General features: G+C 60.6%; 4 protein-coding genes across 4 annotated transcripts; 2 read left to right on the plus strand and 2 right to left on the minus strand.

The window, feature by feature from the left end:
- Positions 1-1,035: 1,035 nt before the first annotated feature.
- EHS24_007744 (uncharacterized protein) lies at positions 1,036-1,743 on the plus strand (the record flags this gene model as incomplete). The annotated part of the gene is made up of 2 exons (XM_028623089.1): positions 1,036-1,110; positions 1,168-1,743. The coding sequence occupies 2 exons, from the start codon at positions 1,036-1,038 to the stop codon at positions 1,741-1,743; spliced, it is 651 nt and encodes a 216-aa protein (XP_028476982.1).
- Positions 1,744-19,552: 17,809 nt separating this feature from the next.
- On the plus strand, positions 19,553-22,122 carry EHS24_007745 (uncharacterized protein; the record flags this gene model as incomplete). Its single annotated transcript, XM_028623090.1, has 4 exons — positions 19,553-19,687; positions 19,763-19,779; positions 19,948-20,064; positions 20,181-22,122. The coding sequence occupies 4 exons, from the start codon at positions 19,553-19,555 to the stop codon at positions 22,120-22,122; spliced, it is 2,211 nt and encodes a 736-aa protein (XP_028476983.1).
- A 1,449-nt stretch (positions 22,123-23,571) lies between these two features.
- On the minus strand, positions 23,572-25,174 carry EHS24_007746 (uncharacterized protein; the record flags this gene model as incomplete). Its single annotated transcript, XM_028623091.1, has 5 exons — positions 23,572-24,026; positions 24,074-24,242; positions 24,394-24,512; positions 24,876-24,901; positions 25,062-25,174. 5 exons carry the CDS (start codon positions 25,172-25,174, stop codon positions 23,572-23,574), a joined length of 882 nt encoding a protein of 293 aa, XP_028476984.1.
- A 305-nt stretch (positions 25,175-25,479) lies between these two features.
- On the minus strand, positions 25,480-27,076 carry EHS24_007747 (uncharacterized protein; the record flags this gene model as incomplete). The annotated part of the gene is made up of 4 exons (XM_028623092.1): positions 25,480-25,881; positions 25,962-26,339; positions 26,402-26,923; positions 26,966-27,076. 4 exons carry the CDS (start codon positions 27,074-27,076, stop codon positions 25,480-25,482), a joined length of 1,413 nt encoding a protein of 470 aa, XP_028476985.1.
- Between the last annotated feature and the right edge of the window lie 158 nt (positions 27,077-27,234).

Here is a 27,234-nt window from a genome sequence, read left to right on the forward strand (position 1 = left end):
CAAAGCCGCCGCACTTCTGTGCTCCACAATCGCCCAGATAGAGACACCGGGAATTGCCCTTTGCCAGCCCCCCCTGCCACTTGGCCACTTGCGCCGTCCTGAAAGATACGGTCTCCTCGGTCCGAGTCAAGTCACAGCAAGTAGGTGTGTGGTTTTTTGCGCTAAAGTCGGGCATGGCGGGGCCGTCCAAACTCCTTTGGAGCCAACGCAGTGAAGGTACGAGATTGAGCATTTAGACTCTCGACCACAATCCTCAAGCGAGCGACCGAGATACAGGGGAAGAGACAGGGGGGCAGCATGCGAGAGGACTTTACGGTTGTACCGAGGGCGAAAGCGGCCAAATTTTTTGGCCGGCCATCACACCTGTGCACCTGGCCTCGCGTGAGACGCAGCAGCAGCGAGGACCAAGCATGAGCGAGATCCCCTGTTTGATGTATTGAAAGTGCATAATCATTTAGTGTTTCTCGATTAGAATTGCGGCTGTGACACAACGCGAGAGGCAGGCAGTGGGCCAGTGGCGGGCAAGCGGGGGAGAGCGGAGAGGCCACCGAGAGTGGGGGGGGCCACCGCCGGCAGTCACGGCATGGATGTCCGGGGCCGGATAGCTGCTCGCCTGTGCCAGGGATATTGCACGGGAGAGGGGGGGGCACCGGGGGAGAGCTGCAGGAGCTGGAGAGGGCGGACGAGGAGCACAAGGGGCCCGCTTGCAGAGCTTGGCCGCTTGGGTGATTGCCGCCGCTTAGGACGGGGGGGACCACACGGAAAAGAGAATTAATAGCCAGGCGGGGGCACACAAAGAGGCGGATCTCCTCCTTCTCACATCACCATATCTTTCTCCTCTATCGTCCAAACCCATCCAACCATCCCACAACCATCCACAACCCCCACCCCTACAGCAACCACCTACAACCACCTACACTCAACTGCTCTTCTTCGGCGCATCACCAGTAGCGCATAACACCCCACACCCACACCCACCACGCTCCCCCACACCCCTATCACCACACCCGCTGCCACACCCGCGGCAACAACACCATGGACGACCTAATCGCCACCCTCTCGGGAGGCATGCACGTCTCGCAGGAAAGCTACGACCTTGAGAGCTTCAAGGTGAGCATCTCGCACCTGTCAACTACGGAGCGAACGGAAACTGACGCCCGACCACAGGCATCACTGGCACGCACCCTCGTTGTCCCAGTTTCCCCCTCTGCTTCATCTGGCACTGGCGGCTCGCTCCCCCGCACCCGCCCAGCCTCCATGCACATCCCCTTCACCATGGACGGCCTGTACGCGCAGCCCCCGCCCTCGCCGTCGTCGCAGTGCAGCCAGCTGTCGCAGTTTCCCTTTGAGGAGGCCGCTTCGCCCGCTTCGTCCCCGCCAGCCTACTCGTACGAGTACGACATGGACGACGACGCGGCTCTGAACGCTGCGTTCGCCGGCGACGCGTTCGCACCCATGTGGGAGCAGCCCGCTGCCCCCGTCGCTGCCGACCCGTGGGGCGCGTTCAACGCCGAGAAGCACGCCGCTGCATGGGGCAGCGTGCCCACCCAGTCGGTCTCGGTCTCGCTCCCCGAGGCCAACCAGTTTGCTCTGCACCACCACCAGCAACAGCAGCTCCAGTACCAGCAGTACCACCACCAGCAGCAGCAGTATTACGAGGACGAGGGCATGGACGAGGACGCGGCCGAGGCCGTCCTCGACGAGGAGGAGGCCCTCAACGGCGGCTACGTCCGCGCGTGGTAACCGACAGCACGAACCACCACCCCCAGACGTCCGGTCCCCCGCACCACGCCTCTACACCCTCCTCATAATGACTCCCTCCTGCCTCGACACTCATCACGCAATGCACCCCCTCGCCCGCGCCAGCCCGAGTGGCCCGACGACCTGCGAATGGACTTTTTAGACCACTACACCACATACACTCACACACGGACTCCTCATCGACACATTTCCCCCATCCCCATCCCCACACCACATAGCGACCCCGTTGTATAGACAGTTTATACGCGCAGGCAGGCGCCAGCGCACCGTTGTAGATCTACCGTAGACCCAGATACATGCATACCTCACACGCAACGACAGAGCCCACCGCCGCTGCCGCTGCCGCTGCCCGTCGGGAGAAGGTCGATTGAACTCTGTGGGGCTCGCCTCTGCCCTTTCGTGTTCGTGTCGTCTCGGTACAATTGACATGCCGGTCTAGTCTCCACTCCAGAGGCCAGAGGTAACCGTTTCCGGCGCCGTCGTTCTCGCATATGTCGCGAGCCGCAGAACTATGCATTGGGGGGGCAGAGTACCAGAGTTCTGCATACGCCGTTATTGTTCCCCCGGCTACCCCCCTGTCGCACCAGAAGCAAGAAGGAGAACATGCACCCCCACACACCCGCGCACATCGGTGCATCCGTGCACCAGCTGAGCTGCTGGGTTCCCTCTGGGACACCCACATCTGCCCATGGAGAAAAAAAACGCCATGGGAGCGCCAACCCACGCCTTGGCCGGCGGCACGGATATGCACACATCGACACCACCACCCATCGGCGGGGGCCGGAGCGTCGGCCCGTATCTTTTGCTTTTTTACCTGTGGCCTGTGGCAGCCTGCGGGAGCGTCCGGCGTGTGCGGTGCTCTGGCGCTCTGGCGCTCTGCGCTGCAGGCTGCAGGCCCCAACGGCGCAAGGCTATAGGCGGTAGGTACCACCACGGCACCGGCGACCAAACGCGCTCGGCACAGGCGAATCTCGCCTGGGCCATGGGCGGGGGATACGCAGCGGTGGTTCCTCTCGGTTGTGATGGTTTCGCATCGAGCGGACGTACGGGCCCCGCTTGGGATGTGTGGCACATGTTTTTTTCCACCGAGTATACCGCGGCCTTGCAGACGACGACAACGACCACCACCACGACCACGACCACGACCACGACCACGACCAAGACAACAAAGGTGCATGCAGGTTGGGCTCTGTGTCGCACACGGGAAGCGTGATGCACCGCAAGCGTACATCGGTTGTGTGCGGTTAACTGTACACGGAAACAGGACCGGCGACCAGTGAGGCCGGGCGGGCAAAGCCGGGGGGGTCGTTCCGTACCACCCGTGGCTAAGCGGAACGAGGCAATCTTTGCAGGCCTCTAGACATTGAGCTCTGCCGGCTATGCTGCCACCGGAAACGCTCAACGTTACGCTTCTTTCTCTGGGCATGTCACAGTATGCTGCATCACGCAGAGGGAGAGGGTGTGCATGACTGCTGCGGTACTGCATGTGCCGGGGACATGGTTCACAAAGAGCGTTTACGGCCGTAAGAGGACAATTGGAGAATACATCGTCAAAGAAACGCGATAGACGTCCTGAACAACATTTCATCCAGCTGCGTGTAGTTCAATGCCGCGGACCACTACGTCCTGCCATGTACACTGTCGCTGATCTCGAGACAGTCGTCCCCTTCCAGAACGTTCGCCACGTCTGCCGCCCACCATCGTCCCCACTACCACTGCTGCACATTTCCGCCACATCCTCCGAGCCACTCTACTCCCAGCCTTTGTCTTCCTGCACTCGCCAGATCGCCAGCCTCATTTCGCCGCTTCCCCCGACATCCCACGAAGGGGTGGCACCACATTGCACACCGCGCACACCACTTACTACCACCACCAACCGCCTATTTTTCGCCTCACGGCGCGCCGCGTTTCTGGGCTATTCCCCCGGCTGCACCGCGCCGGTCCTCTCCCACACGCCGGCGTCTGGGGCCTCGGCCACCGGTCCGGGGTCCCCCCACCACATGTCTGCGTGGGCGAGGGGCGGGGGGCGGAGCAAACAGGAGCACGCAGAGGGGACAGACTGCGCGCGTACACGTGTGCCCACCGCAGTGGCAGGGGCGTGGGGGGGCGATGGCTTTTCGTTGGCTGGCTCCTGTCTACAGGCTGATCCTCGGATCCTCGGTCTCGGTAGACACTCTTCTCCCCCTCCAGGTGTCCGGGTGTCCGGACAACGCGCCGGCGGCGGCACGGCGGCGCGGCGGCGCGGTGTGATTGCGGTCAACGAGCCGTTGTAGGATTCCCGTTTGCTGGATCGCGCGTCCCTGCTGATCCCTGACTAAGGCTCGAAAAATTCCCGTTCGCTCCACCCACATTTTCAAAGGCATTGGCGGCGGTCAGTCACCGTCCCCCACAACCCCCGGGTGTCTCTTCCCCGCCGGCCCGCGCCGGCGCTCCTCCTTGGCAGCAGTGCTTGGCTCCTTTTTGGCCCGAGGGGCTGTCTGTAGGTGTATTGTATTGCACGCCCTCGGTGCAGGTTCGGTCGGCGAGATGGGAGCCAAACTTTTGAGTTGCGTCCAAACGACCGAAAGGTCGCCGTCCCGCGTCCCGACAACCGGACCGTTTGGATCCGATCGATGGCCGACGACGGGGGGTGCGCTGTGCCCAACGGAGGTTGACGTCGTAGGTGCCATTCACCGGCGGCACTGGCGGCGGCGGCAGTTTCGGCAGTCTTTGGTGTGTGTTGGCCGTTGGGCGGCCGGCGCCGCTCTGTTGCTGCCGGATGCTGGCTGGCAAACTCTGGCCTGTGGACGATAACAATGGGCGACAGCCAACCGCACAGAGTGTCCGCACCACGCGCGGCGCTTTGCAGCGGAACCTAGGCAGATAGGCAGAATCAATAACAGCAAGATACCCACGTCGCGCTCGGTCCCACTGTGCGTCGGCACGTATGCGGGCCCCGTACACCGTTGCTGGGTGCATACGGTGCATATGCGATTGAGATTGTGTGCGCGTAGCATATACGTCGCTGCGGGCGCGCGCGTGCGGTGATCGGCGTGCGGTCGCGATTTCCGTTCGGCGGCACTACGGCGCGAGTTCGGGGGAACAAGGTGGTCAACGTGATTAGGTTATCGATTAGAAACGTATTGGAACATGCCAGAAACGATGTTTCCTCCGCCCTGTGCTCACCGTACCCCCGTACTCACGCTACAGAACAATACACACAGATGCATCTTTGCGGCCCGTTTCTACCTGTGGTAGGCTGCCCAACGAGCCGAGACTTGCTGTTAATCTCACCACAAGCCGGTCCGAACTGCTCGCACCAAGTGCGGGCACCGGCACTCGCACTTTGTTGCTGTTCCTTTTTGCGGCGATGTCGGACGTTGCGGGTGGAAGCGAAGCAAAACAGAAGCGCAGCGAAGGCCGAACGGTACTATCTCCGTCCTCTCGTAGAAGATATCACATGCGCATGGAAGTAGGTTGGGCGGTAGGCCCGTAGGCCTCAACACAGGGGGGTATGTGCCACGCTGCCACAAACCGCCGATCGTGCAGATCCTTTCGGTGGCAGTCGCGTCTCAATGCCTCTGTCTGTTGCGCCGCCACATACACACACGTCGGGGTGCCACACGCCAAACGGATTGACTGACGCATGACAGCATATATTATTCAAACAAATGCACAAAAAATGCCACACATTATTTGCTTTTGAAATTATTAAAAACTGTATGTGTGCGTTGAACACTCTGCAGTCGCCGGGTGATCGCGGCAGAGCGGCAAAGCCTCGCACTGGGAAACAGCTTTGGCTCAGTTGTAATGGAGGTACAGGCTAAACGTTTATTCTTGTTCGTACGGGGGCCGAGGTATGTCCGTTCCATAACCCGGCAGAGAGCCGAGTGCCGCCGGTGTGGGTGTTCGGTGGGTTCCGAGTGATCGACGAGAACGTCTGCGCGCGCGCTTGCTACATCTTCCTCGGTGCTTTGGTGCTGTATCGGGCCGCGATGTTCCGTGTTTAGCAGCTGCTTGCCGCGCTGTGTTGGTCCTTTTTGGCGACTTTTATTCCGCTGTCAAGCGAGTGTCCCAGAGGCCCTTTGATCGGTTGGGAGGTCACCCCACCCCGATCTCGCGTACGTCGGATGACTGTTTTGTCTCACACAGAGGACACGCGCTTGCCGCCTGTGTTCCAGTAAACATCCGAGCGCCAAGACGTGTGGGTGGTTACGACGTCACGGCGATCATCCGAACGCCTCCTCGATCGCCGATCACGGATGGGCGGGCCGACATGCCCAGCGCTCCCCACCCACGGAAGACTCTCGCGCACTCTCGGAGTGGGACCGAACGTGTTTTGGTCCGAGGACCGGACAACAGTCGGATGTGAGGCGGAGGTACATACAGTACAGTCGCTATCGGTTGCAAAAACAGCGTGCGCATTGCCAACCAACCAGTAGCGGGGCAGCAAAACGCCGTGCTTTCCGCCATTCCGCGTTTCCGCAAACTGGCCGCGCGACGTCAAGGCCCATTATCCAGCGGGTTTCCGCCCGGCCCGATGACGCACCGAGGTATACCCGGTTCTCTTCAAACGCTCTGCCAAACCCGCGCCGGGCCATGCGCTTGGAAGCGGGCTTAGGCGTCTTGTGCCGCCCACAGCCGCTGCCCTCGACGGCGCGGCCGCTGTGGCCCATCCATCCATCGCGGCGCCTCCGCCGGCCCGCCATATCGCCCGCTGACAGTGGACCGCAACTTGCCCGCTGCCAACTGGCAACTGGCGGCTGGCGGCTGGCAACTGGCCACATGCCCACATGCATAACACTCTGCCGCTCCATGTCCCGCTGCGGCCCCACACGGCCCCACGCATGGCGCGGATGAAAGTCTGTCCTTGGCGCTGTGGTCGAGAGCGCTGAGCGAGAATAGCCGTGTGGCAATCCGACTGTGGCGTGGCGTGCCCACGCGGTCCACTGGCCACTGGCGGGCTGGTGGCCTGGTTGGGGTGGGCTTTCGGCGATCCATGCGATCCCAACGATCCATCCATCGACCTTCCAGAACACTCTCCTTGCTCGGTCGTTTTCCGCCGATCGGCGGACCATGCGGCTGATGGCGAGCAGACTACCGCGCCATCGGCCGCGATGGCCATGGCCGCTTGGCCGCACGCTACGCCATGGCGAGCATGCGGTGTTGGAGAAATACTGCACACGGCGTCAAACTGCCGCCACAACAGGCGCAAGTTGGTTCACATGGCGACACTGCGCCCAGCCATCCCGCAACAGTCCATGTGATGCTTGCAGCACCATGCGGAGCCGGTATCCGCGCGTGAATTCCAGTAGCGCGGACGCTGGCATGGAGCACGGTGCACAACTTGCACATTCACGCAATTCGGCGGCTTGGAGCAGCGTGTGTGGCTGCGAAATCCGTGACAACTCCGCCGAAGCGCGTTCCACTTGGCAACTTCCCGACTTCCGAACAGCGGTTTGCGCCTTGACTCTGCGGCCACTGGCCACTGGATGGCTCAAATGACGACCATTGGTGGTCATGGATAAGCACTACTGACGCTAGCTTCCTGTTACTCGGGCATTCCTTCTCGGCCATTAAAAAACATAACGTGGCTTGGCGTCGATCAAACACGTCTTGTCACAGCCATAATAACACGCTAGTGGGGGCCTGGTGCACCCAGGGGGCTGTGGGTGCGTGGAGCTGTAATTGCCCCACTCGCGGCTCCCATGACACACTGTGAACGAGGCCATGTTAGGCCGCTGGCGGTATTCGACAGCATGCTGCCCCTCCCACCCGCGGCGGGTGAGTGCGAGCCGTGCATCGCATTGCAGATTGACCAGGAGGCGCGCCTACTGCCGACCACTCTCGCTCGTTGCCACGGCTGAACAGTTAGTACCATCGACTCTCCCCCGGTCGTCCACGCGGAGTTGCCGCCGGCAAACATATCAGTTGACTTGTTGCGAAGCGCGCGCGGGGGGTGCGCATCGGACGCTTGGCGCGGCGGCTCTTTGGAGGTTTACGTTGTGTTGTGCATTCGGCTTGTCATTCTACCGAAGCGTGGGCATGCAGACGAACGCTCCACAAAGGCCCAGAGAGGTGGGCACGAGTTGTTCTTGTGATCAACTGCCGTCGCGTAACAGAGAGCGGCACCAGTTTCCGATGATACGTGGAAAATGCGAAAAAGAGGCAGAATAATCCTCCATCCACTAGGGCGTGGCGTGGCAGTCAACACCGAGTGCTACTCGTTTGGCATAGCCTGAGAACTGGCCGTGTCTGGGAGAGAAAGGCACACCGTGTTCGAAAATCACGGCCACTACTGATTTGGTATCTTGATCTAGCCCACCGACTCTGATGTCCGTGAATACCAAAGAACGGGCGATACGATAACATGTCCGCCCCAGTGCTGGCGAACGTGCGAACGTGGGCAGCAAGTACTCTACTCGAACCCCGTGATATCGGTGTGCATCGACCACAAGTGCAATGCAATTCAGCGTGGATTTGCAACCCAATTTGATTGCGGGGTGCTTACTCCTACTCCACGTTGCATTTTGCGACGTTTCGTGGAGTCTGGTTGGTGGGAGACCCCCATTGGGGGTGGGCGGCGCCGATCACAAGTGCAACGTTGGTGGCTACGTGGGTAGCACCGTGCGATAGCATGCCATCAGCTCCTCCGTCTCCGTCGTCGGACATCACGGAGGAGTTGACAGCAGATATCAGCCATTGGTGCGCAGGATGGCACAACGCTGCGCTAGTGGCACTCCGACCGATTGAATTTGTGATCAATCGAGTGAAATGCAAATTCAATTTGATTATCGGGCGCGCTTTATTGACGTCTTGGCTGGTACCATGTGACGACCACGAGCCACAAGCTCGCCTCGACCCGCGTGGCCGCGTACGAAACGCAAGCACGTTGGCTGGCAGCGCTTGGGCTTGAGCTCGTGTCGTTCCGGTTGGTGGGTGTTGTGATCGAATGGCACGCGACCTCGACGATCGATTTGCTGTGGCGCACGCAATCGCGACCGAGATACGAGTCCCAACAAACGTGTCGCATGCGGGGAACGGTGGGGCCGCATGTTGGCCCCCCCATTCGCTGGCTGGTACCCAACAAATCACATGCGGGCAAGAGGCTGGCCCCTCATGGCCTCGTGCATCTCGGCCGCGTTGTCGACACCGCCGCAACCCTGCACACCGCGAGGGGCGCCGGCGGCCCGTTCTCGTCGTTTTGTGCACGTGAACCAACCAGATGGCCAGAACGCCAACCAGTGGCCCACCCAGGCCACCCATGTGCACATGGGCTGATCTGTTATTTCACCAAGGAACCGTTCTGATTAGTAAAAAAGAGACCTAAACGAGACTGCGCTACACGCAGCAGGCAGCAGGCAGGTGACACGTTGGTCGCCCGCCTGCCAATTTGCCAAATCAATTGCTGCGAAAGCAAACGTGCCAAGAAACGAGATTGCGAGATCGGGGTGGAGCTCCAGGCCTAGACACATGGTCACATGTCGGTGTGAATCGTTGGAGCCCTCCCGTCGTGCCGTCGCATGACTCGACCGCGTGACGACGGACGGAAACGTCCGGTCAGCCTTGTCAACGCTCCACTTGGCACCGCCTACTAGCGGTCAACTGATGAGCCATAGATAGCCATGTTTTGCAATCGTTGCCCACTGGCCACTAGTCTTGCTTTGAAAGGCGTGGAAAGTGGGCGGGGATTTGGTTAATCGCGGACTTGCCGCCCACAAAGACCGCGCAAACACATGACCGCGCCGCGGACGATTACAATCGCACTCGTCACCCTCGCCGACGCTCGGTGCGCTCGGTGTTCGGTGGCAGCGCCGAGCTGAGCCGTGCGCGATTTCCGCTGTGCCAATCATGGCGGCAACGATAGCCCATCTGACGTCAAACGTCCGCCTGGCGTTCCCACTCCACAACGCTCCACAGCGACACGATAGCGACATCTGGTCTCGTGCTCCACATTTATCGGCCCCCCCGCCGTGGAGTGGCCGAGCTGGCAGCCGATACGGAGATCGATGGATACCCTCATGGGCTTGGATTGGTCGTAGGTGGTTGCTATCAGTCACATCAGCGCGTCCCTTAGTCGGTTATGTTGGCCTCGCGTCCGTCTCGAGCCCCGTCTCGGATCTCGAATGTTCGGTTGCATTGATACAAACACTAGAGTGGGCAGAGGTGGAGCACGATAACCGTACAGGTCGTCGAAACGGAGTGTCGCAACTCCGACCCGCCGATGATCCCCGGACCGGGTGCACTCTGTTCCATCCCACTGTTGGCATCCACGGCCGACGTGTCGCCAATGTCCGACACGACCATCGCCAACTAATTGGCTGGCGTGGGCTATTATCTCAGATGTATGGATCACGAGTCGGCCTAGTGGCGGTCACGAGCCAGCCACCCAATGCCAATATGCCAATCGCAGTGTGCACGTGTGCATCCATGGTCAGTCGGGTGTGGCAGGTGCAGTGTGCGGTGTGGGCGCTGCTTTGTTTGTGATGTTTGTTGACAATCTGAGTGGCACGTGTGGAGGTGGAAGGTGTGCTCTATGTGGCAGTGCACTGAAGCATCGTCGTCTGTCTCAGGTGGACTCTTCTCTATGCCCTCAGCAACACTCAGGTGCTAGGGTATGTGACAGCTAAACAGCCGCATGCTGGTTCTCCGGTCGTTCATGTGTTTTGTGCCACAAGGGTCGGACATCGTGTACATCCCACATGTCATTGACAACAGCACCTCGGAAAGTCTTCGCGACTGTCCGCGGCAACCAGACCTCGGCTCCGTACCGGGAGCCACACATTTGGCATCCTACAGACCATTCTGTCACCATTCGCAAAACATCGGAATACGTGTGTGGAGCCGAGACCTCGCCTTACCAAGCTCCCCAATCATCTGACCTCCCTTGCCCACCATTATCGGTGTTATGCCACGATGATGTGCACCACTTCATCGGCTATCTACGCCATGTTCGATAACAATGGCACCAACCGAGGTTACGACTGGTCACGAGCTGGGACTTGGGACACAACGAGGTCATGCGCCGACCGCATTGGCGCTTTCATGAGTCGACGAGCGCTTGGCAGGCGGAGCTCGGCGGAGCTCCCATCGGTATCTGTCGGATCGCGGATTTCAGCTGACACGTCAGCGCGCCCGGCGCTTGCTGATCATGTGCACCGAGTATCTATGCGATGGCGTTTGCCCACCGTGCTATCGCGATGCCCACATCGTTTCTACGTCTCTACTCCGACGAGTCACATGTCAGCGTGTCGCGCCATCGGCCGGGAGCGACTCGTGACCCGTGTCAGCTGCCACGGAGGTCGGTCGCGTGCTCCCTCTCCCACGAGCCCACATTCCTCCCACTCCACCTGGCTCGAGCCGCGCTTGGCCGTCGGTTCCGAACGGCTGTGGGAAACGGCAATGTACTGCAAGTCGGCACGAGGTGGTTGCTGGCGGGGGTTGCCAGATGGTATTCCGCATGGTCAAAATGGTGGTGCCCCTGTGGAGCTCATATCCACACCACAAGCCGCTGTGTGACGTGGGAGGCTGAATGGGACGTCGATCCGAGGGGGATCGGCGTGAATACAAATGTGCCATATGGGGGGCACAAATAAGTAATAGACTCTTATTAGTAAACAATTGACCGTGCTTTGTATTTGCGCGCAACACGCCACAGCTGTTGTGAGGTCCCTCGCTGTTAACCAGCTGTTTGGTTTTCGACAACAAACAGGCGACAACTCACGGAAAGCGGCGGCAGTTGCTGGCAGCCTCGCCAGTTTCCCGGTTTAAGCGCGCGCAGCGAGGAATGTTGTCGTGGAACTAGCATCATGTGTCTGCATCGTTTTGCCCGCCCGCGTTTTGCTTTACCGAGCGCGTTTAGAAACCCGACTTTGCTCGCAACCGCTTTGTGCCAATGTCGACGGCTAGAGCTTTACCAGCGATCCCGGCGACATGCCCCTCGCATGAGAGTAACCGCTGAAAGGTCATGTAAAAGTACATACTGTACAGTGCAGTCAAGTGACGGTCCAAGTACCTCGGCGGCACTGAATGGCTCGTCCGGAATGACCGTGCAAGGAATGTGGGCACCAACAAGCCATCATGCTCGACGTCCTTTCCGCAACGGTGATGCTGCCGAGCTCGCCTGTTGACGCTCTCGCCTGCATGGAACTGCACGCCCGCAGTACCGGTCTGCCACGACGCGACACGCGATCGCGACGGACACGACAGACGCGACGGACACATTTGCCCTTCAAACCCTAACGGAGGCCGGAAACCGGCATGTCCGAGATATATCCAGCAGTTAACAGCCAGCAGCGCTTATCCGATCGCCTCTTGGGTGTATAGGTGGAACATGTGAGAGCCTGTCGCCAAACTGACCTGTCAGCCTATCTAACATTTTACTCTACCTGTACCCAAGCGGCGCTGAGGATCCCGGCGTACATCCACTCTCCCGGCACACACACACATTCGTGTGTGTGCTTTAGCCTGTCCCAATGAGATGAAGCTCAGAACGTTCGGAACAGACCCGGCGCCTTGCCGATCACCGAGATTGTTTTCTGTGCGGTTGTCCACCGTTCCGTCTCGCGGCCGCCCAGCCGGTCAAGTAGCCTGCCTACATACACAGCGGACACGCGCTTGTGGTTTCGCCGCAGCTCCACAAAGGGGTTAGCCGCCGGTTACGGCTCCAGCATGTCCGAATACATGGACATCGCGAGACTGCCGTTTAGGCGCGGCGCGTCCTCGGTGGTATCCGACAGCGACAGCGGCGCCGCGTTCTCCACTTGGCTGTGGCTCTCCATCTCTCCATCGTCCCGCGCAGCCTGGACGGGTGCCATGTAGCCGCAGAGGGGCCGCTGGGTCCGACAGTTGTCCGGCAAATGGCGGCAGTGTTGCGGTAGTGTTCCGAGGAGGGGTTCCGGGGATGGGCAGAGTCTCCTCCGTCGTCGTCGGGTGGCCGGGGATGTCGGGTTCGCGGATATGTCGAGGACCTCGGGTCTGTCCCGGGCGATCTTGGTGGCGTGGTGATCAACTCTTGGCGGCGAGGATTGGGTACAGTATCTTCCTTTCAGAGGTCAGAGGGTGAGAGGTTATTCTGGCTGACTTACCATCACGTTGGCGTTGTTCCGAACGTGAAATAACGTTGGGGAGGCTCGTGAATTGTCGCGACGTATCCAGCATCCAGCCTCAGGATGTTCGTTTACCTGTCGTATGGACGCTTACTTGCCTGTATTTACATACTATGCAAGTTTATTGGGCCTCAGTTTCCAAGTAGGACCCATCGTCGCCTCCTGGACCGGCTGCAAGCCCCTTTACTGGAAGGAAATCCATTAGAGAATGTCGTTGTATCTTTGTGCATTCCCTTCCTTTACCACTCCCCGCCGCTTCGATGTGCGGTCTCCGCCATACGGGGATGTGTGGACGTGCCATTGTTCCTCTTTGTCCTGTTTGGCCATCTCGCGCACCAGCTCTTTCGAGCCCAGGCCAGGGTCCTCAAGGTTCGTGTGGAGGACGCAGTCTTCCTCGTAGCGCATGAACGCTGTGAGCCACGACGCTGGGGTTCGACAGACAAGTGCCCCCTGCCCCCATCTGTCATCTCAACCCATCTCATCTCGGAGATGACGAGTTGGGCACGGCGAAGCCGAGCTGCAGCATGGCGGCTGATGGGGCCAAAGGGACAGTGCCGCCACGACAGTGTCGTACTGGTGTCTGATCCAGCCGTGACTCGGCAGCCGTGCCCCTAACTCTACTCACGAATTCGGCAAGCACAGCAATGCGCTGTTCAGTTGAGATATGTACGGCCGCAATGGCTGACGTCGCATTGGCACACGTCGATACAGCCCTGTGAGCCAGAGTCAGCCCTGGCCGTCTACTCTCCAGCCCACGTAAGCTCACCTCACCTTTTCAAAGTATGGCCTACCTACACTCCCAGCGCGAGTACAGTCTCCGTCCCGCCGGCGATGGGATGCTCGTGCGGGCGTACAACGATAGGGGAAGGGGGGTTCGTCGACACTTCGTTGGGATACTTGCGGCCGCCGAGCCGGGGCCAAATGAGTGAGGGACTCGCCTTTAAGCCCAGAGAGAGCAATGCCTAGGCTGCGGGGTCGCAGCTGTCTTCCTACCGTGAAGAGGGAGTACTGTACGCTGCCCTAGGTGATTCACAATTGTTAACGAGTGGGGTGGAAGCTATACTTGGCCTGACATTGTGTATTCTGGGACATAGCTGCAACAATTTAATTGGCGCAGAATCCATATCGCAAAAATGTATATGTATACTCCAACAATGCCCCATGCCACATTCACCTCAGAAATTTCGGTCAACTCAACCGGCAATAGCGCTCCACCAAAGCACAGGCCCAAAGCGAAGGAGCCCGGGTGTTGTGGCAAGTAAACATGGAAAACACGTCTGGCCCCTGGACGCGGGCGAGTTACTGTCCGAATGGCTCGCATGAAGTGTCCTTGGTACATATTAGGCAGTTTGGTGAGTGGCATGAGCGTCCGTAAATTGCGCCACAGGCTGTCAAACCCGGTCATTACCTACCAGCTGTCCTGTCCTGTCCCCGGCCACAATAAAGTCTACCCAGGGAAGGTGGGTGCAAGACTCTACGCGCCACACTTCTCGACCAATATCTTTGCACGTTCAAGTGCCACACTCACCCCTCATAGCCCAGCAGCCACACACGCCGTTGTCCACAAAGAGCCGCCACGCGCAGTTGCCCATCCGCGCGCGCGCGCGCGCGCGAGCGAGCGCAAAACAGCCACACCATGCCGAGAAATTTCGTACAACTGACACAACACGTTGACGTCGTTCGCGCGAGGACGAGTGTGTTACGTTCCAGCACCCCAGTTCCTCACAGCGACACTAATTAACTGCCCCCCGCATTCCTCCCACATGTTTCTCGGGAGCGACCCGAGCCTGGCGGTGTGTCGTAACAGACCCAGTTACGGGCACGAGAACGAGACATGTCCCCCAGCGTGCCAGCAGCCCAGAATACCAGCAGCCCAGGCGCGCGCAGCGTGCCGTGTCCCAAGCTCGATACCCACACGGATCCGGAAGGTATGGAAAACGAGCCGGCGCCCTGCCCGTCGCTCCTGTATTATGGGAACCACCACCTATACTCCACCCACCCTCCTTCCCATGGTCGACACGAGCCGTACGAGCTGGAGCTTATGTGTGAGGAACGGTAATTACGTTCTTACGAGAACGGTCGGGGTCTGACGTCACTGGAACGGTGCGTGCATGCGTGCGCGTGCGGGTTCCTCGATCAGCCGGGGCTGGGGGTGGATTTGCCGCAACTGGGGCATATTGTGCCTGGACATTTGATTTTGTTTTTTAATCTCGGTGGTGTAATGGACATTGAGTTTGGGGGGTTTCGTGACTGCAGTTGGTGGGGTGACCTCTGGTCTCTCATGAGAATATACCGGCCTGTGCGCTTGCGCGCTTGCGGTGCGATGAAACGGCCATCCCATCCTCGTGTCACGCAGTACATAGTGGCATGGCCACAGGTGGTTACACATACAGTACAAACACCAGCGATGCCGAGAGTGGCTCGGGAGCGCGAGAGCGAGAGCGAGTGAGACCTCACGCCACTTCTTGGTCGTGGCCCGTCACGATACCGGTGCGCCGGTGCGCTGGATTACACAAGATGCATTCATTACAAGCACTAGCCAGAAAGCACTGGGGAACCGGCATGGCCCCTTTCTGTCGCCTGGCGGTGGTGCCCCAGGCCTCCCGTTCCCGTTCTGCAGCACCTCCCCCAACCCAACTCTCGTGTTCAGTGAAACTCGTTGGTCAAAACGTCAAAACGTCAAACGCGAAGCCTGTATAGCAAGCAGCACGTGTGGCCATCGCCCACATGTGTCATGTCAGAGGTTGTCCCGAGCACATGCGTCAGGCCGCGCAAGTCCAGTATGCCTCTTCATAACCTTCAGGCTTTCATTGCGACGCCCCGGCACCGCGGCATGACCGCCCAGCCTACGCACGCTTGTGCAATTGTGCATGGCCCGTGTCCCGTGGTGGTGTCGTCGAGTTTGGCTTTCGCTTTCGGCACAGTGAAGCCTGCTCCACAAGCCCGCAATCACGCACCCTGTCAGAGTGCCGCAGGAATGCACCGCGCTGGAATGGTTAATGGGGGACCTGGGGGAGCGTGTTCGGATCACTTGCTGTTTTCCCGGTCCCGGAATGCTGTCACACTCGTGTGAGATCCGTGTGGAATCTGCCGTTTCCCGGAGAGCGAAACCCAAACACCACCCGTCGTCGTCGTCGTCGTTGTCATACCAGTGGCCAGTGGCCGGGGGTGGACGTGATGCGCGGCCTTTGGGTGATCGCGCGTTCGCACGGGTGCCTCCACCGTTTTGACACGCTGTCGGAGAGTGACGATGACGGACTGCTGGAGCATGGCCGTTCCAGCGCCGGCCGGCTGGGTACTGTACTGTACGATGGGCTTTCCGGGTCTCACGAGGCTGGCGTTGCCGGTTCGCGGTCTAGGTCTCCCCAGATCTGACCTCCATGTTTTAGCTGTATTGCTAGAACGTTTTGGCCGCATTGCTAGAGCGTTAGCTGTGCTGCTAGAGGGCCGCGTCCCGCGCGGCTTTTGGCGTGTAGCGCTACTGCATAAAGTGAATTTAAGAACGGTCAGTTGGGCAGACCAAACACGTTGTGTATGTAGCCGGGGACGAGCCAGACGAGCTGACGAGGCGGCGAAGACCGCTGGGAATCAGTGGGATCAGTGACGACGTGAGAGGCACACCCAGAGGCCAGAGGAGGTGTGTATGCTTTAGACAAGTGACGAGGGCGCTGGAGTGGGGCCTTGGAGGAGTGCGCGGGTCACTCGCCTGATGCCAACAAACAATAGCAGTTGACAGTTTGGCTGTTCCTCACAATGTCGCCCAGTCACAAGGGATACGGTGTGGATACACTCTCCACGATCGAGAGCCACTTACGTCGGCACACATCTCGGCAGCCCGTCCTCGTCACTGATCACCGACTGGCTGCCTCCGGCGGAACCGGAGGCTGCTGTGTGTGTGTGTGTGTGTGTGCATGTGCGTCCCCTTTGATAGAGCCTAGCGAATGTTGACTGCGCAACAATCGCCGCCCGTGACTGAACATGACTGAACATGATGTAACCGTGTGGGCCACTCACTGGGCGCTGTGACGAGCGTTTCTGGGCCACAGACGAACCTTGCCTTGATCTGCAGTGCCGTGAAGCACAGGTTGGAGTGGAGCGAACACACACACACATACACACAGATAACATGCCGTTGACAGTCGAGGGACAGTGTAGCGGAATGGGCGAGAGAGAGAGAACTCGTGGGCGCAGTGGTGGAACAAGTTGCTGGTGCCACTCGTGACGAGGTATGTCAGAAAGTAGTAACCCACTAACGTGCGTGTAAACGAGAAAGAAAAACAAACGCTCCCCGCTAGAAACGAGGGTGACCAGCACGAGCACGAGCATGAGCACGAGCACGAGCGGGCAAGCCAAGTCCGTCGTGTCTGATAATCTGGAATTGAGGAGCCAGTGCGAGACGACGTCGATGGCGTGTGTGTGAACAAGTCAATGACAGCAAGTTGCCAAAGCGCCGGCCCGCCATGTTGCGCAATCTCCCGGACCCGCCAGTGGTCGCGAGTGGCAAGCCACACAGTCGAGTCAACGTGCCCCAGCGTGCCAGCGTGCCAGCGGGGGCCAGCGGCCAGCAGACGAGCGGCGCGAGCGGGGGGCGGTTCCCCGCACTGCACACGCCGCCAGCAAGCCACCGGGTGGACAGAAGCCATTGATTATCCCCGACACCTGTTCTGACGATGCCACACCCTTGCTTTGGCAACCCTCAGTTCGCGGCACGCCATAACTGCGAACGCAGATCATTCCCGAAAGCCAAGGTCCCAAGGGACTGCAATTAGCGACCTGACGCAATGGGTGTCCGCGCGCGACAGAGCCGTTGGCCTCTTGGCCTGCCTGGCAGGGGTGCGCACAAGGGGGGAGATTTGACGGGCCGTTCTGGCGGAGGCTGCGTTTCGGCACGCAACCAACGAGTGCCTTGTTCTTTTCAGGCCACTCCTCCTGTGTACACAAGTAGACGCTGCCACTGTTGATGCCACAGCACGTCTAACTGGACTGGTGCAGACCACCGGGGTCGTGCTTGTGCTGTTGGGGTTGGGTGACAACCCCCGTCGTTTGGGTGATGCATTGCGTGCCGTGCCGTGGCCCGTTGCTCGGGAGAGCAAGAGTGCGCTGTTCCCAACACGTCTTGCGCCAAGTGGTGCGCCAGACGAGCCAAGTGTGCGCCATACCCGAGATCCAACTTGGTGGTCAGCTCCGAGGTCCGAATGTACTTTGCTCGGTTACGTGCGCAGCAGACGCCGGAGGAGGCACATGTGACCTTTGCGGGGCCGGGGCCGGGGGGTGGGTGGCCAAGCGCACAAGCGGACAGATTTAGTTTTTGCTCAAGGCAACACAAGAGACAAGGAAATGGGAATGATTGAGAACGAGCACGGACGATCATCCTAGGTCCACACCATCACGCCCACAAAGCACGACAAGGAGTATGTACTTTTTGATGGACTGTGTCTGGAATTCCCCATTCAGAGTTCGGTTACGAGATATCGCGAGAGACGTGCACCCGCGCGGCGAGTGATGGAGTGATAGGGCCCGTTATCGAGTGGATGTCTGAGACGAGGTGCGAAACAGGCTTGGCTGATTGTCGGCTGTGAGCCGAATGCAGAATGCCCAGAGGAGGCCAGAGGGGCCCAGAGTGGAGCTTGTGCCTCCCATGGCCCCCCGCGGCTGGCGCCACCACCGCCGTCACGCAGCAGAGAGCCGATTGACGGAGCAGAGACAGAGCCCCGAGAGAGGTGGGTGGATGTGGGTGTTGGTGCACAAGCACTGGCCGCCACAACCGACCCCGGAGGCCAGAGGATCGAACGCCATGACCCGTGCCTGGGCGGGTATCAGGATCCCTTGCACGTGGTTTCCACGTTGATATCACGCAAGATGGGTGATAAAGCACGCGCAAAGACGTAGTGAGCACGCAATCAGTGGCAAGATGGCACAGGTGGCCAAAAAGGGACAAGAATTATTTCCTTGGCGGCCGGCGGGCGGGGCTGCTCTGGCGCGCTGCCAGCGAGACAGGGGGCTGTTGCACTGCAAGGCCCTGGACGAGCAGAGGATGTATACGTTTTTTTTTCTTCTCAGTCAGCACAGCGTTGTTTGGCTGCGTGTTCGTTGCGTGGAACGGCAGTGGCCCCGGCAGCCAGCGAGCACACGACCTGGTGCGGCGCGGACAACGAGGCCGTAAGAAACACGTCCGCTGGCCGGCTGGGTCATTCCTGAGCGCCGAGGAACCCCCCCGCCCGTCTGGGCCTGGGTCCTCTGCTTGGCCCCCCGGCGGCACAGTTTGCTGGCCCAGAAATTGCAGATGCACGACCAGGGCCCGACCACCCAGGGAGAGGAGGAGGAAATCTATGGCGACATGACGCTGCATCCGGGGGGCGGTTGGGACACTTTTCGTCGTTTTGGGCCGGTGGCTCACAATCACACCTTTTGTGTGCTTCTCTCTCTCGACGTCGCTCTCCTTCCATCTCTATATATCTTGCATCGCTCTTACGAATACCCAAAAGGCTCCACACACACTCCCCACCCACCTCGATTCCAGATCGACATCGCCACCGCGCGACTCCCACTCCGCCCCCCCACACAACGCCTCTCCGGCTGTAGAGTCCCCCCCCCCCTTCCTCCTCCCCCCCGGTACCACCATCACAGCCTCTGAACGCACGCGCCTGTGGCACCCCAGTGGCACATCCGCCCATTCCCAACACCCGTCGTCGTCGTCGTCCACAATGGTCGCATACGGCACATTCAAGTCGCGCGTCAAGACCAAGGTGGCACAGATCACCGGGTTTGACGAGGACGCACCAAAGTCGATCACCGTCAAGAGCTACTTCCAGGAGAACAAGGTCGACTATGGCCATGCCGTGAGTACCCCCCATCGGAACCCCCCCCCCCCCCCCCCCCCCCCCAACCTCTGCGTCGTCTAACACCTTGCACAGATCCTCAACTACATCAAGTCGCTCTTCCCCTTCATCCAATGGCCCCCCGCTACAACCTGACCTGGCTTTACGGTGACCTTGTTGCGTGAGTCATCCACGACCCGGCCGGCTGATTTTCCGGGGCCGTTGCCACAATACGCCATTTGGCGATAAATTCACCGCTGACGTGATTTCTTTTTCCTCAGTGGCATCACCGTCGGTCTCGTCCTCGTCCCCCAGTCGCTCTCGTACGCAAAGCTCGCCAACCTCCCCGCCCAGTACGGTCTCTACTCGTCGTTCATCGGTGTCCTCACCTATGCTCTGTTCGCTACCAGCCAAGGATGTCTCCATCGGCCCCGTCGCCGTCATGTCGCTCGAGACCGGAACCATTATCAACGCCGTCATTGCCAAGCACGGCGACCAGTGGACCGCCCCCGAGATTGCCACCCTGCCTCGCGTTCATCTGTGGCTTCATCGTCCTCGGCATTGGACTGCTCCGTGTCGGCTGGATCATCGAGTTTATCCCCCAGCCTGCCGTGTCTGGATTCATGACCGGTTCCGCGCTCAACATTGCCGCGGGCCAGGTCCCTGCTCTGCTCGGCACGTCCAAGCTGTTCAACACAAAGGAGGCGACCTACAAGGTCATCATCAACATTCTCAAGCACCTGCCCGACTGCAACCTGGACGCTGCGTTCGGTGTCAGTGCCCTCGCCCTCCTCTACGGCATCAAGTGGGGACTGGGCTATGTCCAGAGCCGCTACCCCAAGTACGCTCGCGCCGCCTTCTTTGCCCAGGCCCTGCGTCACGCCTTTGTCATCATCATCTTTACAATCATCTCGTGGCGCATCAACATCCACCAGAAAACGGCCCGCATCAACCTCGTCGGCACCGTCCCCTCGGGTCTTGGCGACGTCGGCCAGCCCCTCATCACCATGGACCTCCTCGCCGCCCTCGGCCCCCACCTCCCCGTCGCCACGATCATTCTCCTGCTCGAGCACATTTCCATCGCCAAGTCGTTTGGTCGTCTCAACGGCTACAAGATTGACCCCAACCAGGAGCTGATCGCCATTGGCGTCAACAACACTGTCGGCTCGGTCTTCTCGGCCTACCCCTCGACCGGTTCGTTCTCTCGCTCGGCTCTCAAGTCCAAGTCGGGTGTGCGCACCCCCGCCGCCGGTATCCCCACCGGTATCGTCGTCATCATTGCCCTCTACGCCGTCGCCCCGGCCTTCTACTGGATCCCCAACGCCACCCTCGCTGCCCTCATCATCCACGCCGTCGCCGACCTGGTCGCCTCGCCCAAGCAGTCGCTCGGTTTCTGGCGCGTCTCGCCCCTCGAGTACATCATCTTCGTCGGTGCCGTTCTCTGGTCCATCTTCTACAGCATTGAGTCGGGTATCTACTGGTCGCTCGTCTGCTCTGCCGTCCTCCTGCTCTTCCGCATCGCCCGCCCCAAGGGCCACTTCCTCGGCCGCGTCCGCATCCGCACCGACGGCGACAGCACCGACGAGGCCCAGATCCGCGACGTCTTTGTCCCCATCGAGGGCCGCGACGGTGTCACCAACGACGACGTCCCTGTCGTGCCCCCTCCCCCCGGAGTCATCATCTACCGCTTCGAGGAGTCGTTCCTCTACCCCAACGCCTCGTACATCAACGACCGTCTCGTCGGCTACGCCAAGGAGCACACCCGCTGCGGCAAGGACTACACCAACGTCAAGGCCGGCGACCGCCCCTGGAACGACCCCGGACCCAAGAAGGGCAGCAAGGAGGACGAAGCCGCCCACGACTCGCACAAGCCCATCCTCCGCGCCGTCATCCTCGACTTCTCCGCCGTCGCCAACATTGACACCACCGGTGTCCAGAACCTCGTCGACGCACGCAAGGAGGTCGAAAAGTGGGCCGACCGCCACGTCGAGTTCCACTTCTCGGGCATTCTCTCTCCCTGGACTCGCCGCGCCCTCATTGCTGGCGGCTTTGGCCGCGCCCACGGACCCCACGGCACCGCTCCCGAGGTCGCCCCCGTCGTCGGCTCGTACGGTGTCGGCGGCGACGCCGACCCGGCCAACCAGGCTCCCCCCAGCCCCCGCCTCGACCTCGAGTCGGGCCCCGACTCGGGCTCGGCGTCCACCGAGGAAGGCTCGTTCTTCGACGCCACAAAGGACAAGGAGGCAGCGCTCGATGCCAGCGGACCAGGCAGCCCCGACGCCACCACCCCGCCCCTCGGCGACGTGCGCCGCACCACCAAGTCGAACGGCTCGTCCCGCTCGTCCCTCACCCTCCTCGACCGCGCCACCCCCTTCTTCCACATTGACATTGCCGATGCCCTCCACAGCATCCAGCGTCCCGAAAACCACCACCACCACCACCACCACTCGGGTTAGAAGAGGCGAGGGATACCGAAAGGGAATGGGATTGGGGAAGAAGCGTCATAGGGTGTCCGTGTCGACCACAGGAGGTCGTCTATCGGTTGTACAATAATAATATTTTTCCACCAATCACTGGTTCAAAATAGATTTTTTAACGGAGATCCATTCTAGTTTATTTTTCACGCCACATAGGGATGCCATTGCTATCCACGCCAACACCACAGAGCAGAGAGCGGCGAGTAGCGAGCAGCACCCTTGACACTGGCTCTGCACTGACTGTTTCCGGATATCGTTATTCTTGGCATCTCGGAAATCTAATCTAATCAACCATGCGCCGTGCGGCAATGGCACGGCATAGCATGGGCATGGCACGAGCATGTGGTGGCACGGGGGTAAGCATCTTTGCTCCATAACTTTCGAGGCACACAATCGCGCGTTAACCGACAAAAAGGCGAGAAAAAGGAAGCCCACATGTCCACATGTCGTACGTCCGCACGCCCACCTGGCAGTCCCCGTGTACCTCATTGGAACCGTCGCGCACACGCCCGCTGGCCTCTGGCGTCGCGGGCCAGCTTGATGCATACATACTGCGTGGTCCTGCGCGCTGGCCTCGATGGTCGGCGGTCGACGGTTCAGCGACTAAATCCCCGCCGCCGCCACTGCGAGAATTCTATTCTCCGGGCTCACGAGCGGTGGTGCGATGCGGTTTGGGCTGGTTGATTTTGACCTGGGTAGCGGCGGGTCCCTGCGTCCAGAACAATGTCTGTCCTGTACCTGTTCCGTGCTCGCTCCAGTCAACGGCACATGGACCAAAATTGGCCAGACTGTCGAGTAGTGGAGCACGGCTTGGGGAGCCTGCACCCCGCCACACCCGCCACAACGGGCCAACTCGAGCGCACCACTTCGCACCACCTCGCACGCCACAGCCTATCGGCCCCACTCACCGTCAATGCCCCACACGGCCATGTCCTACCCCCATCGCGGTACCGGAGTGACTCCCCTCGCCCATGTAGGCGGTAGGATGCGGTAGGGCAAGGGCGCGAACCCTCCCGTATGCTTGTTGTGAAACCCCACGCTGTGGCGCGTTGGCAGTTGCACTGGGTCGTTGGTGGCGCTGCTGCGTGACTCGGGGTGGACGAGAATGGCACCATGCCGTAGGGTGTAGGTAGTGAGTGTACTTTGGTGAGCTTGAGACGTGGTTAAGTTATAGCTCGGTGAGCGTCGACAGCGGTTACTTGGCGTCTATTGTTGGGAATTGTGGCGGTTGATGCGGGTGTCGTGCAGTTGTGTCCCCCCGGCCACCCAGCGCTTCTCCACCTACCACTCTCCCCGCTGTGTCCTTTCTGCTCACGGGAGTCATGTACGAGATGCATTGTCCATCCCTGTAGTGTCTAGCTTGTGCGCCATACCCCGCCTTGCTCCACCTCCGCTCCGCTCTTCGCCGCTCGCTCCACTCGCGCCGCTCTACGCCTTCTTCTCGAGCTCAAACGCCCGCACGGCGTCCACCACGCCCTCCCAGTCGCGCACGCGCGACACACCCGCAGGCAGCCATCCATGCTCGATACGCATGTCCCGGCGCGCCTTGCACTCCACCAGCAGGCCCTGGCGCTCGCGCTCGACGTATATCAGCTTGTCGTGCGGGTGCGCGGCACACTCGCCGTGCGGGGGCACAATCTCGGCGTTCCACGGGTACTCGCCGAACAAGAGGACGCGGGCTGGCGGGTCGGCCGACGCGGCCGCGACGGCGTTTTCGGCGCTGTCGTCGACGAGGAGGAGGGCGTTGGTCTGGCGCATGACTTCGTGCTTTGTGCGCTGCTTGTGCGAGACCACGGCCTTGCGCGCCGCGTGGCCCTCGTGCTCCGAGTGCGTGGCCGGGATGAGGTGGTTGAACGCGCCGGTGAAGTGCAGCTCGTCAAAGACTGGGTCGTGTCAGCTGAGGCGGTACCATAAAAAGAGCTGCACTCACTGTCCGGGAGGTTGGTCTCGAGCCACTCCTCGGTGCCCTCGCGCTGCATCTCGCTGCGCGCAGTGATCACAATGAGCGAGTAGCCCATCGCCTTGAGCTTGAGCAGGCCCTCGCGCGCCCCGGGAATGGGGACGGGCATGTCCATCAGGCCGTTACGGTACAGCGCGCCCTGCAGTCGTCAGCGGGGTGCTCCGCAAACATGCCTTGGGAGCTGGGTGGCCGGTCTCGGTTTGGTGCCATGTCTGCCAGAACCGTCCGCACCAGTCCTTGTTCGGCCACGGACGCCCGTGGCCACATCCCACGCTCTGCCCAACACTCACCACCATCTCAACCGTCTCGGTCTGGGTGCCCCATCCACGGTTGTTCCAGTACAGGTAGTGCTCAAACTCTTCGATCGCGATTGGGGGCTCGGCGGCATCGGGGAACAGCTTCGAGTGCACTGGGACAGTCAGCTTTCATATCACCGTGATGGATAGCTGTAGGTCTGTGGTCATGGGGAGGCGGGAACAGTCTCTATCGACGCCACGAGACTCGAGCAGAGCCCGCAAGGTCGAGAGAGGAGGGAGGGCAAGGGCGACAAGCAGCGCCAGCGTGTCGTCGTCCCGGTTGGCTCGGTGACGTAGATAAGAAGCGTTGGACCATCACCGAGCTCGGCAAGTCGACAGCGTGCTCCACCTCTACACGGTGGAGTGTGCTTGCCGACGCAAAGCACTGCTTCCACACACCCTTATCCGCGATCCCTCTCAACTCCCAACTCCTCGCGCACAACATGTCTCGGGACGGATGCAGAGTGACTACCCACTGTGAACGATCGTGGCGTTGGTGTTGCTGGCCGCCCGTCAGCTAACACGGCCATCACTGGACAGAGGGGGGCAGGGGCCGCACGTTCTTCGTGCACGGGGAAGAACGGCCGAGCATGCAGCTGTCTTGTCTAGGCGCGGTAGCTGCACCCCATCGGCGTTCCGCACCTCTGCCAGCCCCGACTCACCAGAGCACGTCGTCCATGTCGATGGCAAGCACGCCCTTGATCCCCTTGGATCCCGGGTGCAGCGCCTCGGCGTCGGAGGGGATGGTGAGCTGCTCGGGGTCGGTAGCAGCCATGGTGGTGAGGATTGGTGGTGTGCGGTGTGGGTGGTGTGGAGTTGCAAACGGTTGGAATCGCAAAGAGTCGAGCTAATCGAGTCGGGTGGAGAGACAGAGTTCAAGACCGATGGAAAGACGTCTGCCGTCATCGGCGCCTAACTCCGGTGGCGCGCGTTTTGGTCCCTCCCCCACGTCGTGGTGACAAGTGGCGAAAGCGTGGAGTGGCGGCAGGTGGGAAGCAGTGAGCTGCTCTATGCTCAAAGTTGGGGAGTCGTTATGAATGCGCTCTGCTGCATTGCTTATACCATAAAATCCGGTACAAGCTAGTCATGGCCTCTGGTGTCGACGCCAGCCTCGTCGCACTCGCCATCATCGCAGTCCCCCTCCTCCTCTTCCTCGTCCTTCTCGGCCCTCGCGAGACCGACAGCAGCAGCCTGTGCTTTCCTCCACTTGATTCTCTCCCCCTTCTCCCTAAACCGCCTGGCCATGCGCGTAAAACTCGAGTCGACACGCACGATCGACTCGGGGTCCAGCGTCTCGAGGTATGGCCGCGCCACAGACTCCCAGGCGTGGTACGCCAGCTGGCCCGACGCGGCAAAGTCGTACTCGGCAGTCGTGTGCACAGCGTGGATGTGGTCCGCCGTCCAGAGGGGCCAGAAGAACGCCCGGTCAGACAGCACGGTCACGAGCGTGGGGTACAGGCGCGCGAGCGTCCACGGCATTTCCTGTGTTCAGTGTGTCAGTGGACACAGCCAGCCAAAACCGCAAACGCTCGCTCGCAGGAGCTTTGTCTCGCTTGTCTCACCACCGAATGCTCGGTCCACTTGGAGGACCGGAACGTGTCGTAGCTCTGGAGCCAGAGCTTGACAAAGTCGGCACCGGGGCGCGCGACAATGACGGCATTGCACAGGCCCTTGGGACGCATCTCGTCGTCGGACCGGGGGCCGTGGGCGACGTCCAGCGCCCGCGCCTCCATCCCGAGCACCGTGTCGTACTGCATGAGATCGAGGCCGGTGTGGCGGTCCGCAAAGGGGCGGAGCACGAACGTGTCAATGTCCAGGTAGATGCCGCCGTGCTCGAGGAGGATCTCGAGGCGGAGGATGTCGGCCTTGTGTGCAAACTGGTGTGTTAGCACCCGTCCCATCTGCAAACCGTCACAGCCTCGACGGGCGTGGGTATGGGACTTTGGACCCCACAGCACACCCTCGCCTCACTGTCCTGCTGTGATCAGCGTCCCCAGCTCACATGGTGTACTGGCGCCCGCTCCTTTCCCACCCACGTCACATCGCGCGCCTTGACGACCTCGACGCGCCCGCGCCGCTGGCCCTTGGTGTCCACCGCCCAGCCGTCATACGACCGCACCTGGTCCCACCAGTATCCATACGGCTCGTGGACACAGTGGAACATGACCTTGTCGGGCTTGAGCGTCGTCAGCGCGCTCCGCATGGCCAGGTGGGCGTAGTACGGGAACGGCTTTTGGAGCGAGCGTGGGCCGAGGCCGTACACGTAGTGCAGGATGCTGGGGACCGGCGACCGCGGGAGGGGTAACGACGGCGGGAGGTGCAGGCCATGCACGAGCGACGCAGTGGCGGACATGTCGAGCGGTGGCGGGAGGGTCGGCGGGAGGAGGCGTGCGGTCGCTGGACGCCGCGTGTAGATTGACATGTAGAGCGGGTGGTGCGCTCCCATGGCCATGCCGATGAGGAGGGCGACGGCGAAGGGGAGGATGCGGATGGCCACCCTTGCTACGTTGGACAAGGCGGCGGGCTGTTGGTGTCAGAGGCAAGGTCCTGCGACGGAGGAACGCACATGGTGACGGCGAATGTGGCGGTCATTGAGGCTGAGAGGCAGATAGCCCCGCCGGCCCCAGTAGCGGGGTCGACGGTGGGTCTTTGGTGCTGGCCGTTCATGGTCCAGCATGGTGAGTCCAGGTGGAAGCCGGAGAAGGACTCGGGCATTGTAAGCGAGTGAATGCTGGTTGAATAAGTACGCAATAAGTACGCGAGATGTAGATGTGGCGCTGCAGCAGGAGGGCGATGAGGAACGGCTCGAGATCTGCACCAAGAGAGTACAAGATA

This window comes from Apiotrichum porosum (genome assembly GCF_003942205.1).
Source record: "Apiotrichum porosum strain DSM 27194 chromosome Unknown scaffold_5, whole genome shotgun sequence".
Classification (NCBI taxonomy): Eukaryota; Fungi; Basidiomycota; class Tremellomycetes; order Trichosporonales; family Trichosporonaceae; genus Apiotrichum; species Apiotrichum porosum.